The following is a 17,975-nucleotide window of genomic DNA, read 5'->3' as shown; positions in this document are numbered from 1 at the left end:
TTCCTTCCCTTGTCTTATTAGACAAAAGCTGACCTTAAGAAGAATATTGTGATGGCAGATTGACTCATTCATTAAAATATTCTCAGACTAATCAGTTTCGAAACTTTTCACCATGAATGAAATTAATTTTGTCTTGGGTATTTAGAAACTTAGTGTTTATAAAAAAAATTAGTGTAGTTCAAATTTAAACCGACCAAATCAACCAAATACGAACAAATTTTGATTATCAAAAAATAAAAAAACCTTAAACTTCTTAAACCAACCAAACCAAACATACGAAATCGCATGTGATGTCAGCGTGTTTCAAATTCGTAATTTTTGCTTTAGTGTTTCAGTTTTTGCCAACCTTGAGGGCTTTTCACCTGTGATTTTCACCCTATCATGAAGGCAAATTTGAAAAAGATTGTAAAGTCTAAAATTCCGTGAGCAAATTTCCATTTTCCAATCGAAACTCCAATAGACTAAACAGACCTTAAAAGAGGATGAGGGAATTAAAGCTGCAGATAAAGACAAGGCTTGTTGCACCCGAGTCTTCATAAGTATTTATTGTCTTTTGTTTCATGTTAAAACAGAATAACTCCTTTTCAAATATTGCAATGAAGAGGGTTGAAGATGCTCCAGAGAGAGAGAGATAGTAATTCTCTTAATAAAAAGTCTCCGTCTTCTTCTTCTTCTTCTTCTCTCGAGAGTGGAGAAGGAGACTTTTGCTGTTCAAAGTCTTTAGATATGAGCGTTACAAAAAGAAGCAACAGTGATTCAGGAAGAAGCTTGAAATCGCCGGTTGTTCGGCCTTATGTTCGATCGAAAATGCCCCGCCTTCGCTGGACTCCTGACCTCCATCTCTGCTTTGTTCATGCAGTTGAACGTTTAGGAGGAGAAGACAGTAAGCTTTCTCTCTCTTCTCTTTCTCTTTTTCTTGCCCTAGCCTGGCCATAATTTTCTTTCTCTTGTCAACAAGAGAGCTGACTTTTCAATGGTAATTAATTTGCAGAAGCTACTCCAAAGATGGTTTTACAGGTGATGAACGTGAAAGGCCTCACCATATCTCACGTGAAGAGCCATCTTCAGGTTTACATGTCTTTCCCATTATTCCCAGAACCTAATTATTTTGAGGTAATTTTCACAATTATCTAACGTTTAACTTGCTATGAACAGATGTACAGAAGCATGAAGCATGACCAAATGATTCAAGGTACACATAATTATCAATTAATCTATTCATTATTACTAATTTCTGTACTAATTTCATAGATAAAAGATTAACTCTGATTAATTTATGGTTGCAGAAGCAGCCAAGGCTGCAAAGACACAGAATCATCACCTCAAGTATGTGAAGCTGACAAAAAACTACCCATTACGAAACATTCATCAAGGCTTTGGAAATCATTCTATTCAAGGGCTGGCTCTCAGGAATACCGCCTCACAGGATCACTGGTTTGTGTGGCGTTTTCACCATCTTCATCACATACTTTATGTATTAAGAAGTCAAATCTGTCGGTGGAAAGAGCTTTCAATTTTCCTTGCAATTGTTCACACTTTATGCATATCAACAGGAAAGACAATGGGGGAATGTGGGTTGGGAAGGGGGTGATGAATGAAGCCTTGTCATCATTATCATCAAGCAAGCAAGTAATTACAGGCAAAGGAATAATGGACCATGGACCAAATTCTTACATTATTTTCAAGGACTTGCTGAAAAGCTGCAAAGCTCAGAGGGTAAGTAAAATTCTCTACTGAATACACAAACAAACATATACAAATAGAGACCCCAAAGCACTCTATTCTAACCTTAGTTTCTTCCGTTTTGCCTTTCAGGAGATGAGAAGTGAGCAGGAAAAAGTTGCACCAAAAATGGCTATTCCTGGCAGCTTTTGCCAAAGATTACATGATTTGGGTGACAGTGGTGCAGGGAGAGTGACCGATTGGGGCTCAACTTCTCTTTCTTTGGCGTCAAAAGCTAATTCCCTTCCATGGTTAAAGCTGGGCAAAGCTGGTGAAAATGACGTCTCTCTTGACCTCACTCTTGCTTGAATTCATGTACATGGTTACAAACAGTTTGGAATTTCAGAAAGTTATAATTTCTTAACCATGTTCTTGTCAATTCATGTCGATCTGTCTTGCCAATTAATACTCTGCCCAAACAGTTTAAACAAATGAATGTGTCAATAATTTTTCTCTGATTCCAACTACGGCAATTCATTATGCACTTGTAAATAAGGGTGAATTTGCATTGAGGCTGAGCAAGGGCAACTGAAGCTCAATTTGAATTTTTAATACTGGATCAAACTCGAGTTTAAATTTTTTTGAGATGGTATATAATTTTGATAATAAATTATTAATGAGATAAATAATATTATTAATAAAGTAAATAATATTATTGAATAATAAAGAATGTTACTAAAAAACTAAACAAATCAAATTTAAGTTAAACTTGAATTTTAATTTAAATTTGACTAATTCAAATCAAATGATAATTTTGCTTAAATGCAGAGAAAACATATTATTCAAATGAACACAAGTACATGTCGTTTAAGCTTGAACAAATCATCCTATCTAAAATGAGAAAAATCTTAAAAAGTTCACATATATGTAAATAACTATGCAAGTTCATGCCATTATACTTTATAATTAATTTCCTTTTCCTATTGTCTCCATAAATAGGGGACTGAGGGAATCTGAACTTTTTCCAGGAAGGAGGGTGAATCGATTTGATTAAGGGCAGCCCATTCATGGACCATGGACATGACATGAAAAAAATTAACGTATACATAAATGGTTTATACATATATCTGAACACCAGGAAATTTTAAGCATTTGGGTTTTCAATTCTGAGACTGTGTTCATGGGTATAGGCGCACCAGGACTTGGAAGTCATGAAGGAGGAGGTCCTGGAGGTGGTGGTGGTGGCATGGGGGTGGTGCTGGTGCCAACAAAGGTTCGGAGGAGCATCAAAACTTTTAGATCAAACAAAAAGTACTACTAATGTTCACTCTTGCAAATATTTTTATTCTAATTTATATGAGATTCAAATATCATACCTTAATTCAGGTTTTCTTTATAAAAATTTTAATATTCCATCAATTTTGTTAATTTTTGAGATCAAATAATAATAAATTCTTTATAACAAGATAGTGTAAAACATGAGAGCTTTGACAATATAGTATACTTAAAACATAAAATATTTAATTTAAAATCAATGAATCATATATATTTGTTCAATTTAAATGCATTGATATGACCTGTATCCTCTGGCAAAATTTCCCCCTTGTACATAATGAAAGATCTTTCTTTTTCTTTCTGCCATCATCTTATATTATTTTTTAGCTGTATTCAAGTTTTAACATATCAAATTCAAACTAAATTTTAATTTATTTTTTAGATTTGAACTAATCTTAAATTAAATTTTATTCAAACTTAATCCAAATCAAATTTAACCCTACTTGTGAGTAGCGATTGAGAGGTAGAAAAAGCAAGAAGTGGATTACTTATCAGCTCAACATTATTCTCCCTACTATATCCGACTCCTACATTCCAAAAAGAATCAGAAGATTAATTGAACTTGAAGTATTGCACTCTTGCATAAGAATATAAATATTCAAGGGTTGACAAGAGTTTCTAAAAATCTGCCATGTCTCTGGTTAACTTTTATGATTAATTGGATCTAGTCTGAGTCTGCAAGTTTCAAGATATTCAATATCAATTAATCGTTCTCTGTATTGTTCTTAATCGTACTACACTTTATTTTGCTCTTCAAACTTAAGTTGTTGGGTCTCTCAAATTACAAACAGTGTAGTCACTGGAGTCCACTTAGAGATTATAAAACTTGTTATAATTAACTAGTTAATTAGTGCATAATTAATTTGAAATGCAAAAAATATAAATAGTGGGAGCAGTTAGCGTTTTCCGAAAATGAAGATAATTCTCTACAAAGGAGACAAGATTAGCTACAACAAGAAAATCTTAAAAAACCCTTTGCGTATACAAGGAGAAATCTTTGATAAGATTTCGTCCTAACCTTCCGGCTTCAAATGCATTCACTTTACTTGCTCTCTGTGGAGGTAGACACAGATGGATATGGCCTTCTGATGCACAAAGCCACCAACCAACCTGCCTCCTTCATCACTGGTATATAATTCATCTTTTTAAAAAAATATTTTTTCACTTTTTCAATTATAATTCAAATCAATGTGCTAATTTACACTATTTGAGTCAAAAAAGTCGCTTCCAATTTGAGTCTTTTAAATCATATGATAGCGCAATTAGATAGATATAAACTAAACTTGTTAGCTCATTGTTTAGCAGAATAGAGAGTAGTTAAAGGAAGAAGATGATATACCAAGAGGAAAAAGAAGCTGATTGGTGCTCTCTCAAGACATTCTGGTTGGAGCAGTTGTCCATTAGGAGTCAAAGGTGACGATGATTTATTAATCATTATTGAAATAACAACGTTTAAAAGTATTGAACAGTTAAATTTTTTTTTATTGAAATAATTATACTTTATTTTTTAATATTGAATAGATTCAACTTTCAAATTTTTTTACTGAACAGACTAAATTTACAGATTATTCTAGTAAATGAGTTAAATTTTTACTATTTCTTAATAAAAGTACTAAATAAATCATCTTGCTTGCAAAATAAAATTATAAAAATAATATTAATTATGTTTGTTTGATACAATTTTTAAGACAAATTACTAAAAGTTTGATTTATTTTATGCAAGAATTTTTAGAAGTTTGGTTTATTTAATAAGAAAATATGAGAGTTAAAAAACAAGAAGATAGATTAATCCGAGTCTTTCACTTCAAAGTTTTTAATCCCGTTGGCCATCTCAACAACCGATTCAAAACTATACTTATTTCTCACACCACATTGGTCACATGGCGTCCACATCTCTTTTCTCATCCTATGTGGCCATCCACGCCTCCATCTCTTAAAAATTCTAATCAAATTCGTAAAAGCCAGCATGACAGATAGGATTCTACGTAGAATATAGTAGATTTTTCATTTACTAATTCAATTAATTTGCATATATATGACTTTGTAGTCTCGAGAAGATACAATTACAATACCTACTCCACCATCTAAATTAATACAATTATTTGGTTTTTGTTTGCATTCGATATTGATCATATGTTATTAATCTTTTGAATTTTATTTTAATATTTTAGAGGCCATCATTTGACCAACCAACATATTTCTTCTACTTGTATAAATTACGGGGGGAGCGATTGAAGAGATGAAGTGCAAGCGAGCCATGGGATCTTTTGCTAAGCATTTCTACGCGGCTGTTCTTGTTTTGAGTGTTTTTAGTGTTTTGACTAGCGGAGATGATGGTGATGAGAATGGTTATGGTGGTGGTCGTCCAAGTGGTGTTTATAAGAATGATGATTATTGCTCGTATCGAAGTTGGCGAAGTTGTGGAAGTTTTTATGGTAGAGGTTTCGGTGGTGGTGGAGGAGGAGGAGGTGGCGGCGGCGGTGGGAATGGTGGGGGTAAGGGTTCTGGTCATGGAGAAGGCTATGGGGCTGGAGGTGGTGTAGTTGGTGCAGGTGGGGGTGGTGCTGGTGGAGGAGGTGGAGGTGGAGAAGGTGGTGGAGGAGGGTCTGGTCATGGTAGTGGATATGGTGCTGGTGGGGATGTTGGAGGTGGGGCTGCTGGGGGAGGTGGAGGTGGCGGTGGTGGAGAGGGAGGTGGAGGTGGCTCTGCTGGTAGTGGAGAAGGTCATGGTAGTGGTTTTGGTGGTGGGGTTGGTGTGGGTGGTGAAGGAGGGGCTGGAGGAGGAGGAGGAGGAGGAGGAGGTGGGGGTGGAGGTGGTAGAGGTTCAAATGGAGGGTATGGTCATGGAAGTGGTTTTGGTGCTGGCTTTGGTGGCAATGTAGGATTTGGCGGTGGTGGTGGAGGAGGAGGAGGAGGAGGAGGTGGAGGTGGAGGTGGAGGTGGTGGTTCTAATGGAGGAGGTTATGGTCATGGAAGTGGTTTTGGAGCAGGAGGTGGAGCAGGAAGTGGTGGAGGAGGAGGAGGAGGAGGAGGATATGGACATGGTGAAGGTAGTGGTTACGAAGGAGGTGGAGGGAAGAATGGAATGAATATGGGATTCGGAATGGGAATGGGATTTGGATTCGGGATTGGAAATAGTGGTGGGGATGATGAAAACAAAGACAACCACAACGGCAATCCCTAAATATTTAGTATTTGTATTGATTTTGCATGTCTCCAATTCGCAGCTTTACTTGTGAAACACAAGGTTTTATTCACTGAAGTAATATTGCTATTTTGATATCAAATAAACTACTTATTGTAGAATAACATTGGAACTTATACTAGTATCTTCCGTCAATCAAAGATACACATATCACAATCAAAATTGAAACTAGTTGACTATCAAAATCTATATTATTGGTTTGAGACTAATAGTAAATTATATTTGAATTAAAATATTTAAATTTATTTGATTATAACTTAAATTCAAAATTGAATACTTCAAATCAAATCTAACTTTACCATAATCCAAATATTTATTAAAACTATAACAATACAAAATAAAATATAATTTATGACAAAAGATCTCACAAATAAACTCTAAATATAACCTACAAGTCAACACTTATTTTATGGACAAATTAATTCATTAATAAATATTTTTATTACTCCATACTTTTTTCAGGGAATTTGATTATTTGAGTTAAATTGTTTTAGATTCCATATATTATTTTTTTAAACTCTTGATTAATGTAGCTATCAAAACTCACTTTATTATTGATTTTTTTAATAATATTATTATTTACTTTTTTTGACATTAATATTTATCAACTCAAATAAAACAATTTATGTTAAAATTTGAATATACTGTTATGAATCCGAACCAAACTAGGGGGTATCCCTTTTATAGATTTGGCGCAAGTTAAACCCATCTCCCAACTTTTCTCAATTTATGTAATAATAAATTTAAAAAGGAAAATTATGACTTTACGGGATGCAGATGGGCTGGTTTCTGGGCCCGGCCCATATAGCAAATCCTCTTTTGTACTTCATTCCTCCTTGCTGAAACGAAACAAACGTTAACAAGAAGCCCTAGAAAGCTAGAACTCACAGTAACAGGTTCCTGACAAAACTTGAAACTTGAACAGCTGAACTAACTCTCAAAACAAGCAGCAATGGCTGACGTGGTACAGTACCGGCTGGAGCGCATGGTGGACGAGCTGGACGACCTGGAGCGGCGAGGCCTGTTTACGCGGTGCGAAATCAGCGAAATCGTTAAGCAGCGCCGGAAGTTCGAGTACAGGTTGAAGAGACCGAGTCCTCTCAAGCAGGACTATTTAGCGTATATCGAGTACGAGACTCAGCTTGACACTCTCCGCCGCCTGAGGAAGAAGTCGGTGGCGCGAGAGACGGAGGATAATGAGAAGGGCGCCGCCATGAAGAAGAGGAAGAGGACCAAAAAAACGGTTTCAGATTTTGCTGGAGTTGCGAGGGTTTTGGAGATTTATAGGTTGGCGGTTATGAGGTTTAAGGGAGATATTGAGTTGTGGTTTCGGTACTTGGAGTTTTGTAGGCTGCGAAAGAATGGAAGAATGAAGAAGGTAATTTTTAAGGAACTATTTGGATTGCTGTGTTTGATTGAGGAAACGGAAACCAAAATTAAATGTAGTTTGGATTTGTTTTATATAGAATTTCAATGCAGTTGAGTTTTTCTCTCTTGAAAATAACGAATGCAATAGATTCATGCAAAATTGAGTTTAAATGTTTTCAAAATCAGTTTATTTATTTATTTATTTTTACAATCTGAAAAACATTTTCTAACTTGATTTACCGTTTGAGTGCGGTTTGGCTACTGAGAAAGTAGGGGGAAGAATAGAAAAAAAAGTTCAATTCTTGTGTTTTCTGCTGATGATTTGTTCTTAATGGTAAAGAGTTTACGTCTAAACAATTTGTTATTTTTACTCGTATATGTTTATGAATATTTTCAATTAACCATATGCAGGTCCTGGCTCAAGTGATTAGGTTTCATCCTAAGGTCCCAGGAGTTTGGATATATGCGGCTGCATGGGAATTCGATCAGAATTTAAATGTCACTGCTGCACGTGCTCTTATGCAGAATGGTTTGAGAATGTGCCCAACTTCTGAAGACCTTTGGGTTGAGTACCTTCGCATGGAACTTACATACCTCAATAAATTAAAGGCCAGGAAGGTTGCTCTTGGTGAGGAAAAGGGAACTCTGGTTCGTGATCGTAGAGAGGCTGATGAGAAACAATGGATTGATGAAAATAAAGATCTGTTTATGCCTCTTGATGAAGAGAAAGGAAGTGTTGATGAATCAAATGTTGAAAATATGGAATCCGAGAAGAAAATAGATTTGTTTAGAGAACAAGGTTTAAGGGTTCTTCAAACTATTTACAGTGGAGCAGTCGAGGCTATACCTTCAAGCTTCTGCCTGAGGCAAAGATTTTTTGAGATATTGGAAGGGACAGACTTGGCACAATCAGAAGACATGCGCAAGGAGATACTTAGTGGCATGAAGAAAGACTTTTCAGCAGATCCAGAATATTGGGACTGGCTAGCAAGACTTGAAATGACTGAGACTAAAAGTTCACAGGAGTTGAGTGAAAATGTTGTGCTTTCTCAAATGCAAAAAGCTGTTCAGGTATGAGTCATAGTACTGAGTGGTACATAGTACTGAGTGGTATTCTAAAACTATTAAATGCCAATGTGTGGTTTTGTAAAGGCTGGTTTTTGCTACATTAACTATAAATGTACAAGCATCTTAAGCCATTACATAATTTACGGGGAATTTGAATATACAGATGCTGATTTTCTTGAAGCTAGTAAATTATTTGTATCTTGGGTGCTCTTTCCTGTGTAGGTTTATGAGGAGGCTTTAGAAAATGTGCCTTCAGCAAAGTTGCTTGATCAATATACAAAATTTTTGACTGATATTATTACTCCCAATGGAGGAGAAACCAAAGTTTCTGAGTCCCCCAATCATATTGAACATTATATTTCACATCTCTTGACGGTCTATGAAAGGGCTGAAGCAATAGGGTGCTTGACTGAGGATATTGCCAGCAGATATATATCACTTTACTTGCAACTTGGGAGGTTGGATGAAGCCCGGAGACTCGCCGAAAAGCTTTGTGGTGGTACTCTTTCAGATTCTTTTCAATTATGGCTTTTAAGGGTCTCGGTAGAAGTCAGATGTGTTACAAAGAATTCTACCTCGCCTAGCAAGGCTGACATGCTATCCATCTTTGAAATGCTAATAAGTCTTTTGACAAAATTTTCAGTATCAGAGGCTGAGAGCCTGTGGCTTATGGTACGTTATCAAGTTTCCTTTATTCTTACCGAAAACTGCAATTAAACTTTTGTAGGGTGAAAATTGAGGCGTTAGGAATGGTGTTTAATCAGTAAATTAGAATTAAATTCCTGAACCATGTTGCGGTATTTGTTGCATTGGGTAAATTATTAAAGTGTTGGGATCTTTTAACTTATGTTTATGGCTTAAAGTGTTGACACAAAATGTCAGTTGTTGATATAATGATAATCTAAGGGTTCAAAAATTGATGAGATGGCAATGAAATAACCACTTCCAACCTCCATCTAATATCCATTAGATTACATTTATCAATGGTTAAAAATTTGTGTTTCGGTTTGTCATAAATTTAAGTCAAAAGATTCCATCGCATGATTGAATACTAGAATATGTGATTAAAGAGGTTTACGTTGCTTGAGTTAGGCTGCAGTTCTGTTGATTGCATGAGTTGATAATTTTATATGCTGGTTTGGGTTATGATATTTCACTAACTAAATTCTTTTTATTTAAAATTTCCATGTTTCATGTTGGCTTTATCCTTGTCTTTATTGAGTGCTAATGCAATAATAGCTGGGGCTTCTATAACTCTACTTTTAGCATTATTCTGTAATGCAGGCCCTCAAATTGTTTGGAAATCAAAAACATTATTTTGAAAAGCTTGTGGAGATTTCCCTCATTTCTGTGGCTAAAGATGTTGGCAGTGAAAATGGATTTTCTCTCCCTTTGGCTCTCATAAATTTTGTTCTTCAGAAAGATGGAATTCAGCATGCAAGAGAGATGTATAAGCGGTATGTTAATAAATCATCGGCTACTGAAAATTTTATGTAATGATTGGCGGAAAATTCACTGTTTATTTGCTCGGTAGCCTTTGATACAGTAATTTGGCTGATATATTTGACAAATTTTGTTTCTGAATTAGCATTGAACACATTAACAATAATATCAAAACTTAAGACTCTTAATTGGCTCTTTCTCCCAATGTAGGAGTTTGTGACTCTGGTTTTGTGTCAATTGCAGGTTTCTTGCTCTACCCCGGCCAGGTCTTGTGTTATATCGAAATTGTATTGAATTAGAGTTGAATCTTGCATCTGTTGGGGATAAAGATTCTCTGGTAAATGCTCGAAAGTTGTTTGAATCTGCTCTTGCAACTTATGACCAAAACACGGAATTGTGGCAAGATTACTATTCTATGGAGACTAAGGTGAAATTTGCTATGCTTAACCTTAAGTAAAGAATATATGCATCCACAGTTTGCTTCATTCATTTGTTTTACAAATGAGTATGATTTAGTTGGCATTGCTGAGGAAGCACGTTTTCTAACCGTCCAAGCAGAATTTTTGCAAGTTTGATGTTGTAATTCATTTGCTGTCATTGCATGCTCGTTTTATGACCCAAAATTAATTTCTATTTAACATGACTAGTTTCAGGACCAACAGCAGTTCTGTTGTGCTTTGAGAAGTATGGTTAAACCATTCCTTGCACCTGCATTACCCTTTGACACCATTTTCTGTATTAACTATTTGATATGTTACATACCTTGAATTTCTTTTGACTTCATTTTCATTCCTTCCATAGTTGGGCACATCGGAAACAGCTACCACCGTCTATTGGCGAGCACGGAAGACTCTTAAGGACTCTGCCGCATTGACAGTTTTGCCAGATGAACAGTAATGTCGCATTTGTTAGACAAACCAAGAACACAATTTTGACCTTGTTGCATACATCAATTTTGACACTGTTTCCTGATGTATGACCCATTTATTCCTGTGCATTTGAAGAGAAACAGATATAAAGGTAGTGATGTTAGTTTATTAATTTGTTTCTTTGCTCCTGAGCATGCTTTATAAGATCTAAGTACAAGGTTTGTAAGGTCTGGGCACCATTACACTAAATAGAAATGGTGTAATTGTTTAATTTCACCATTAATAATAGAATCTAGGGGTGGATCCAAGTAGAGGGTGATCTCAAATGAGTTGAACTTGAGTAGGGATGACATCAGATCAACTTGATTGAGTTGTCGAATTCGAATAGTAATTAGAAAATTCATTTTCTTTAATAACTTTTTATCTTTTTTTGATGATTTTTCAACTTTTAGGATTTTTCCTCATCTCCGGTACTTCTTTGATTATTCTTCCTCTGCCTGACTTTTTTCTTTTCTATCAACTTTTAATTGATCAATCAAGTGAGTCTAGTTCGAGTTTAAACTGGTTTTTTTTATTTGAATTAAGCTTGAACAGAACCTTTGTTTGGGTCCGGTAAGATCTAATTACGGGGACAACAGCAATATAAACCATTGATAATACCGCAGCCATGACAGATTACAGGAAACTTTCCCATGAAAGTTGATTAATATTATATAAATGATAATTTACAATTATCAAATTAAACCATAGGCCAAATAGGGGAAAAGTTATTGTTGATATTGTAGCATGCTGCTAGACAGTTGGCCATTGTTGACTTACTACCTGCAAAAGCCATAGAAAATCAGATTACAGCACCCAGATTTGTCAATTCTTCAACGACGGTAATTACAGAACAAAGCAAGATTTTGCTTACCTCTAATGTGCTAAAAACTAGTCGCATTCGGCTGGCTACTACTGATGGCTCCTCTGCACGTCCCACGACTGCCATTTGCTCTAGCTGAAGAGTCTTCACTGGAAGCCTTTGGTGAACACGAAAAAAGAGGCAAAAATTGGTGAGCCAAAGCTTAGCACAAGCAATTTTCTGCACTATAAAATGAACTATATGAGCTAAAGAACCTCACCATGCCATTCCCCTTCCAAAATATGCATTTGCTATAAGAGCACAGAATCCTTTCCATTGAAGCTGTATTTCATCAGAAACTGGTGGTGTAGCTGACCATCTTACTATGGTTGGTTGCGGTGTGCACAATATCGTGATGAATATAATGCTCAGCCACAGAATACACTCGTTTACCTGTATCATGAAATGGAAAATTGTTGGTCCAATTAAGATCATTCAGTAGTTTGATAAAAATATAATCTTCGAATTCATCAACACTTATTCGGTGTGTAATTGAACAACTGAAGCATTTTAGAAAGAAGTGCAATGTTCTAGGACGAAAGTGTCACCTCCTCTGAGAAAATCTTGGACTTCAGACTGGTGCCTCCACCGTAACTTTGCATCGCTCCAATTTCAGTACCGGATTCCTTCAAAGCAATGAGTTCTTTCCTTATTCCTTCATCAGTGCAGCCTAGTGCATATGCATTTACGCCTGCACTAATGAATTCCTGATATGCATTATAGAGAAAAAACATTACTTGGAGAAGACAGCATAATAGACTTGATAACAGATCAACCAGACATCTGAATATACTTTTAGGGTGTCACCTCCGCCACGCTCAATGGCATTCCGATATCGTCTGAACAAGCTGATTGCTATGTTGCGCGATGAACGATACTCATCATCCGGTGAAATAGCATCATGAGATTGGCACTATAATAATAAAAATAGTGTGCTACATGAAGTTAAAATCATATAAAATTTTGAAGAAAGGCTAAACACTGCTTACCAGCCATTTCTTAGCAGGCACTCTGTGTGAAAAAGCATGAGTGTCAAGTTGATTACGGCTTTTCCATGAAAAGGGAGAGGTCTCCCTGCGAACTACATTATTACAGGGACCATGTAAAGGGCTAGGAGAAGTTGCAATGCTAGTCAAGGAATTAACATGAGTATTCTTGCAGGGAGAAGCATCATGCAGCGTGTTACAGCCCAGAAATGGCAGGCAGTTGCTGACAGCTACCGGCGGATAGACCGTTAACATTGTAGAACCATCATATAATTGCCTTTAAATTCAAAACAAACACCATGGCATAAAGGGCAAAAAATAGTCAAACAGAAACTGAACCCATTTGATTTACAAAAACATAAAAAAGCAAGTACTCTTTACTAGAGAGAATGACAGAAGACACCAGTGCCAATGACTCAAACACAGAGTAAACTAGAAATTGAAGATAAAAACCAAGAAGCTGTGATACAAAGACAGAGAGATGCTAAAATGGTGGATTCAATCCAAACTGAGCTCAGCTTGGGGCTGGCTCAAGCTCAAATAAAATCCATAATGTACCGTTTGAGCTTGAGATCAAGCTCTTTCGAGATGGTATAGAGTATTGTCGTACTGCTCTCGCCAAGCAATGTTATTGGAATGGTGAAGAGTATCAATGGATAGACAAATAAGTCGAGCTACCAAGCTAGAGCTCTAAGCCAAAATCGGCTCGTATCCACCTCTAGAAAGAAACTGCTAATTGAGAGAACAAAGTCTTAAAATGATAACATCTGTTCTACTAGTAGCTCAATAAGAGTCAGTTTTCATATTTTTCTGAGGCAAGTAGCTGAGAACAATAGACTATTAAGAGCAAATCAAGGAAAGAAAATTAAAACCCTACCCCAGACTCCATCTTTATAATTATTGAAAGTTCTGGGCAGATGATCCTTTACAGAAGACAATAAAAGCAAACACATATATGATCCTGTTCATCTCTTGATCCTAAGATCACAAATACAGTTCAACCGATAAAGAAAATAGAAGAACAGATACAAAATTGGACTTACCCGTCTAGTTTATAGAAGAGTTCATGCGGGAACAACAGCAAAACGAAGAGGCTAAGTTCGATCAGAAAGATATAGTGATGTGAAAATATCTCATATCTATGACAAGACGGAGTGAAGTGAGTTTAAAGAAGAAATCTGAAAGGCATTAACTGAAGCCACCAATGTTTTGAATGGTTACCAAGATTCCATGATTTATATTTTTCTGGCTGGTATGACAAATTGAGAAACAAGACGTGGGGACTTCTCAAATCAGATGACTTCACTCGACCGCCTTGAACGCACAGTATATGTTCTACTTAAGCAACTTTCCTTTGTCTTTTGTAGGTCATCGAATTGGAAACAATTTGGCACGCAAAATTATCTTTTTTTTTTTTACAGGATTGTGTAAGATTTTGCGGTAATTACTTCATAGAGACTTCATTCTAGTCCCTTGACCTAAAAAGTGCTGCCTTTTTATAGCATAAATGATAAAATTGGCACCATTTGGAGGCAATACCCTTTACTTTTTGATAGGTGAACTTCCAAGGAGTGGATTCTAGACAGAATCTAAAGGCCAAATTGAGTTTAGTTTGAATGCATAATATTTATTTTAAATTTGTTTGAATTAATAAGTGATAAACAATATTATCGATAAAATAAACCTTATTAATAAAGAAACAAATGGGTCAAATTGTTAAATTGTAACTTTAATTTGAGTTTAATTTATTTAAATTGGTGGGCTTTAAGATTTCCTTGGAAACAGACGCTTCTGGCAAACAACCAGCAGATACTCTGGGAGAATTCTTAGGCTGTGTATAAGTCCATCCACTTCCTAAATATTCCTTCAAAGCACAAGTTAATAGAGGCAGTCAATAGTCAATCTCACCTGCTATTAACACTAGCCCACCCAACAACTTTGTATGTAAATGTATTTATTTTGTGCTGTCCACAGCAATCTCTTACCAACTTAGGTAGCCTGTCAGCAACTAAAATCTCCTGCACTCAATTCCATGACAGATAATCCTACATCCCATCTAACTTCTGACCTTGACCGCAAATCCAGGGACAAAACATAATCAAACATTTGATATACATGGTGCATTATTTGGACCAAAAGTTTCGCCAAGCAGATTGGGATACTCAAAGTGCAACCACTCACTAACGATGGGGTTTTGTTGTTTTTTGTTGGTTGTCTCTTGATTTGGCTTAGAAACCCTCCGCCACCAACTCCTTTTCCACCACCAACCATCTCTCTTTTTCGGTAATTTTTTTAAATCATAATATTCATTTTATAAAATATAATATAAGTGATAATACCATGCCGCATATATTATAAAGTCCATATTTTTTGCTCTTCCTATCCACTATCCTCTGCTGGGTTGAGTTGGGATGCTCGTTTGAGCTCTCAGATTTGTTTTTTCAGAAGAAGAAAGATAACCCATCTCTGTAAGTGTTCAGTCTATTTCTTTTTTTTCTGTGTAACTGCATTTAATATCTCTACGGTGTATATTTCCATCGCCAATTGAAAATCTTTGTAGAGTCGTTCCAGAAAAAGGATCCTTTTTTTATGAGTTCACAGTGTTTCTTCTTGTAAAAGAGAGATCTTTAAGGATCGCGATGACTAAGTTAACTTGAATTCATACTGGTAATTTTTTTTATCAACATCTCACCGCTTGGCTTGTTCAAATACTTCTGTGTTCTCATTGCCTATTCACTCACTGGGAATTATTCACTTGACACATGAAAAAATTTCAAACTTGCCACCTCATTTTATGTTATGTTGATCGTTCATCTGAAGAATGAGGTTATGTTTTCACTAGATTTTAAGGCAATTGTCGATGATTATTATATAAGGCTGTGTTTGTTGGATTTTTAGAGATCCTATCTGAAATTCATTATTATCGATTCATTATTCAAAGAAATCTGTTTAATTTTTGCCCAGGTACATTGATTTATATAGGAAAATGAGAGGAGGTCTATGGCAACTTGGACAATCAATCACCCGTCGTCTGGTGCAGGCCGATAAGAAGGGTGCTGCTGCTCGTAGATACTTTGCTTCAGAAGCTAACCTGAAGAAAACTGTTCTTTTTGATTTCCATGTTGCTAATGGTGCAAAAATGGTCCCATTTGCTGGATGGAGCATGCCCATTCAGTACAAGGACTCAATTATGGAATCGACTCTGAATTGTAGAGAGAATGGTAGCCTCTTTGATGTCTCCCATATGTGTGGATTGAGTCTCAAGGGGAAGGACTGCATTCCTTTTCTTGAAAAGCTTGTGATTGCTGATGTTGCTGGGCTTACCCCTGGAAGTGGGACTCTTACAGTCTTTACAAATGAGAATGGAGGGGCAATCGATGATTCTGTCATCACAAAGGTTAAGGGTGATCACATATACATTGTTGTGAATGCTGGATGTAGGGATAAGGATCTGGCCCACATCGAGAAGCATATGAAGAGTTTCACAGGCAAAGGTGGGGATGTCTCATGGCACATCCATGATGAGAGATCTCTTCTAGCACTCCAGGTTAGTTGTAACACTTTGTATGCTTTCCTTGCCATATATTGCTTCAAATTTGAGTTTTAGTTAAGTTTGTTTGAGATGATGAACCATGTTCTTAGATATTGTGTGTGAGGATACTCATACTCTGCTAGTGTTTGTTTCTTTGGTTGAATATGGGATTCTCTGTGAGAATTCTTCATGAATTCTATTGAGATGATTGGTTGCTCAAACATGTCTAACACGTTGTTGAAGGCTGCAGTTCCATTGTGGCAATTTTAAGTGCATTACTCTCTTGCCTATCAGTTGTTTTTGCTTGTTCTTTTCATTTCTGGCTTTTCTTTTCCCTTTTCATCGCTTGTTCTTTGATGCATGGAGCTAGTAATATCGGTAATTTATATTATCTGGGCATTCTGGTGCATTTTTCTGTAAGATCTGTTGAATATATGGGTATGAAGCAGACTCAAAGTTAATATTGGTTGAAGATTGTGATCTTTAAGTCACAAGACTTCACTTTAGCAACATATGTTAAAGTGTTTTTCATTTCTCTCTTCAGGGTCCACTTGCTGCCTCGGTTCTTCAGCTCCTGACAAAAGAGGATTTGAGCAAGTTATACTTTGGGTTGTTCCGTATTCTGGATATCAATGGGGCAACTTGCTTCCTCACAAGGACAGGGTATGATTCTTTTTGCTTTCTTCATTCTTCACTTTCCTTTGTTTGTATGTGGATTAATCAGATTAAATTTATCCAACACTTTTAGTTCTACAGTATGCCTTAATAACATGTGTTTAGCTTACTTCCAACTTCCTTTTTCTTCTGTGATTTTACAACTACTTTCTTCTTTTCCTCTCATGAGATTCGCAGATATACTGGTGAAGATGGATTTGAAATCTCAGTTCCTTCAGAGAATGCAGTCGATCTTGCAAAAGCAATTCTGGAGAAATCTGAAGGGAAGGTCAGATTGACAGGGCTTGGTGCTCGAGACAGTCTCCGGCTGGAAGCTGGCCTATGTTTATACGGTAATGATATGGAACAACATGTGACACCTGTGGAAGCTGGACTCACATGGGCAATTGGAAAGAGGAGGAGAGCAGAAGGAGGCTTTCTGGGTGCTGAGAAAATACTCAAACAACTCGAAGAGGGGCCGCCAGTCAGACGTGTTGGATTCTTCTCTTCAGGTCCACCTGCGAGATCCCACAGTAAGGTTCACGATGAGAAAGGAAATCCCATTGGCGAAATCACCAGTGGAGGATTCAGCCCTTGCCTCAAGAAGAACATAGCCATGGGGTACGTGAAATCTGGAGTGCACAAGGCAGGCACCAAGGTTAAGATTGAGGTACGAGGAAAGACCTATGATGGAAACATCACAAAGATGCCATTTGTGCCTACAAAATATTACAAGCCATCTTAGTTGTTGCTGCTTCAGCCCCTGAATCTTCTAATGGGTTCATGTTTTGACTCTGATAAACATTGGCAGCTACTGATTTCTCTTCTACTGTATTTGCGAGGTCTTTAATCTTGCATATTTTTATAATTCTTACAACAGAACAAGAATCTTTATTCCTTGTGCTCCCAGGATAATCTTAATTAAAATTAGAAAATCTAATAGGAAAAAAAG

The 17,975-nt window shown here is 36.5% G+C and overlaps 5 protein-coding genes across 8 annotated transcripts; 4 read left to right on the top strand and 1 right to left on the bottom strand.

Annotated features, from left to right (window-relative positions):
- The first annotated feature begins 599 nt into the window (after positions 1-599).
- On the top strand, positions 600-2,087 carry LOC123219773. 2 transcript variants are annotated; one of them, XM_044641755.1, is made up of 6 exons: positions 600-883; positions 992-1,068; positions 1,156-1,192; positions 1,293-1,434; positions 1,554-1,716; positions 1,816-2,087. In XM_044641755.1, exons 1-6 carry the CDS (start codon positions 613-615, stop codon positions 2,029-2,031), a joined length of 906 nt encoding a protein of 301 aa, XP_044497690.1. In that variant the 5' UTR covers positions 600-612; the 3' UTR covers positions 2,032-2,087. The 2 variants fall into 2 exon arrangements, with proteins under 2 accessions (XP_044497690.1, XP_044497689.1); XM_044641754.1 differs by having other exon boundaries at positions 1,287-1,434.
- Positions 2,088-5,254: 3,167 nt separating this feature from the next.
- On the top strand, positions 5,255-6,181 carry LOC123218849 (glycine-rich cell wall structural protein 2-like). Its single transcript, XM_044640501.1, has 2 exons — positions 5,255-5,888; positions 5,988-6,181. The coding sequence occupies exons 1-2, from the start codon at positions 5,255-5,257 to the stop codon at positions 6,179-6,181; spliced, it is 828 nt and encodes a 275-aa protein (XP_044496436.1).
- An 873-nt stretch (positions 6,182-7,054) lies between these two features.
- On the top strand, positions 7,055-11,122 carry LOC123218850 (U3 small nucleolar RNA-associated protein 6 homolog). Of its 2 annotated transcripts, none has more exons than XM_044640503.1 (6): positions 7,055-7,580; positions 7,982-8,641; positions 8,861-9,310; positions 9,923-10,095; positions 10,325-10,508; positions 10,883-11,122. In XM_044640503.1, the coding sequence occupies exons 1-6, from the start codon at positions 7,155-7,157 to the stop codon at positions 10,976-10,978; spliced, it is 1,989 nt and encodes a 662-aa protein (XP_044496438.1). In that variant the 5' UTR covers positions 7,055-7,154; the 3' UTR covers positions 10,979-11,122. The 2 variants fall into 2 exon arrangements, with proteins under 2 accessions (XP_044496438.1, XP_044496437.1); XM_044640502.1 differs by having other exon boundaries at positions 9,905-10,095.
- A 451-nt stretch (positions 11,123-11,573) lies between these two features.
- Positions 11,574-14,152, bottom strand: LOC123218851. Its single transcript, XM_044640504.1, has 8 exons — positions 14,059-14,152; positions 13,881-13,976; positions 12,841-13,114; positions 12,645-12,764; positions 12,400-12,558; positions 12,072-12,244; positions 11,864-11,969; positions 11,574-11,772 (listed from the first exon to the last, which is right to left on the bottom strand). Exons 3-8 carry the CDS (start codon positions 13,090-13,092, stop codon positions 11,743-11,745), a joined length of 840 nt encoding a protein of 279 aa, XP_044496439.1. The 5' UTR covers positions 13,093-13,114; positions 13,881-13,976; positions 14,059-14,152; the 3' UTR covers positions 11,574-11,742.
- An 845-nt stretch (positions 14,153-14,997) lies between these two features.
- On the top strand, positions 14,998-17,920 carry LOC123219191 (aminomethyltransferase, mitochondrial). Of its 2 annotated transcripts, none has more exons than XM_044640987.1 (4): positions 14,998-15,120; positions 15,802-16,384; positions 16,914-17,032; positions 17,222-17,920. In XM_044640987.1, exons 2-4 carry the CDS (start codon positions 15,824-15,826, stop codon positions 17,766-17,768), a joined length of 1,227 nt encoding a protein of 408 aa, XP_044496922.1. In that variant the 5' UTR covers positions 14,998-15,120; positions 15,802-15,823; the 3' UTR covers positions 17,769-17,920. The 2 variants fall into 2 exon arrangements, with proteins under 2 accessions (XP_044496922.1, XP_044496921.1); XM_044640986.1 differs by lacking the exon at positions 14,998-15,120 and adding an exon at positions 15,151-15,305.
- Positions 17,921-17,975: the final 55 nt, after the last annotated feature.

This window comes from Mangifera indica, chromosome 6, assembly GCF_011075055.1.
Source record: "Mangifera indica cultivar Alphonso chromosome 6, CATAS_Mindica_2.1, whole genome shotgun sequence".
Taxonomy (NCBI): domain Eukaryota; kingdom Viridiplantae; phylum Streptophyta; class Magnoliopsida; order Sapindales; family Anacardiaceae; genus Mangifera; species Mangifera indica.
This window is presented reverse-complemented; position numbering and strand designations above follow the sequence as displayed.

Excerpts from the sequence above, each read along its gene's own strand:
- LOC123219773 (XM_044641754.1), top strand. The coding sequence starts at position 613 with ATGCTCCAGAGAGAGAGAGATAGTAATTCTCTTAATAAAAAGTCTCCG. Across the intron at positions 884-991 it reads ACGTTTAGGAGGAGAAGACA|AAGCTACTCCAAAGATGGTT; the intron begins GTAAGCTTTCTC and ends ATTAATTTGCAG. Across the intron at positions 1,717-1,815 it reads AAAGCTGCAAAGCTCAGAGG|GAGATGAGAAGTGAGCAGGA; the intron begins GTAAGTAAAATT and ends TTTGCCTTTCAG.
- LOC123218849 (XM_044640501.1), top strand. The coding sequence starts at position 5,255 with ATGGGATCTTTTGCTAAGCATTTCTACGCGGCTGTTCTTGTTTTGAGT. Across the intron at positions 5,889-5,987 it reads TGGCAATGTAGGATTTGGCG|GAGGTGGAGCAGGAAGTGGT; the intron begins GTGGTGGTGGAG and ends GTTTTGGAGCAG.
- LOC123218850 (XM_044640502.1), top strand. The coding sequence starts at position 7,155 with ATGGCTGACGTGGTACAGTACCGGCTGGAGCGCATGGTGGACGAGCTG. Across the intron at positions 10,096-10,324 it reads GCAAGAGAGATGTATAAGCG|GTTTCTTGCTCTACCCCGGC; the intron begins GTATGTTAATAA and ends TGTCAATTGCAG. Across the intron at positions 10,509-10,882 it reads ACTATTCTATGGAGACTAAG|TTGGGCACATCGGAAACAGC; the intron begins GTGAAATTTGCT and ends TTCCTTCCATAG.
- LOC123218851 (XM_044640504.1), bottom strand. The coding sequence starts at position 13,092 with ATGTTAACGGTCTATCCGCCGGTAGCTGTCAGCAACTGCCTGCCATTT. Across the intron at positions 12,559-12,644 it reads GCGGAGGTGACACCCTAAAA|GAATTCATTAGTGCAGGCGT; the intron begins GTATATTCAGAT and ends AATGCATATCAG. Across the intron at positions 11,970-12,071 it reads TTTGGAAGGGGAATGGCATG|GCTTCCAGTGAAGACTCTTC; the intron begins GTGAGGTTCTTT and ends TGTTCACCAAAG.
- LOC123219191 (XM_044640987.1), top strand. The coding sequence starts at position 15,824 with ATGAGAGGAGGTCTATGGCAACTTGGACAATCAATCACCCGTCGTCTG. Across the intron at positions 16,385-16,913 it reads GATCTCTTCTAGCACTCCAG|GGTCCACTTGCTGCCTCGGT; the intron begins GTTAGTTGTAAC and ends TTCTCTCTTCAG. Across the intron at positions 17,033-17,221 it reads TGCTTCCTCACAAGGACAGG|ATATACTGGTGAAGATGGAT; the intron begins GTATGATTCTTT and ends TGAGATTCGCAG.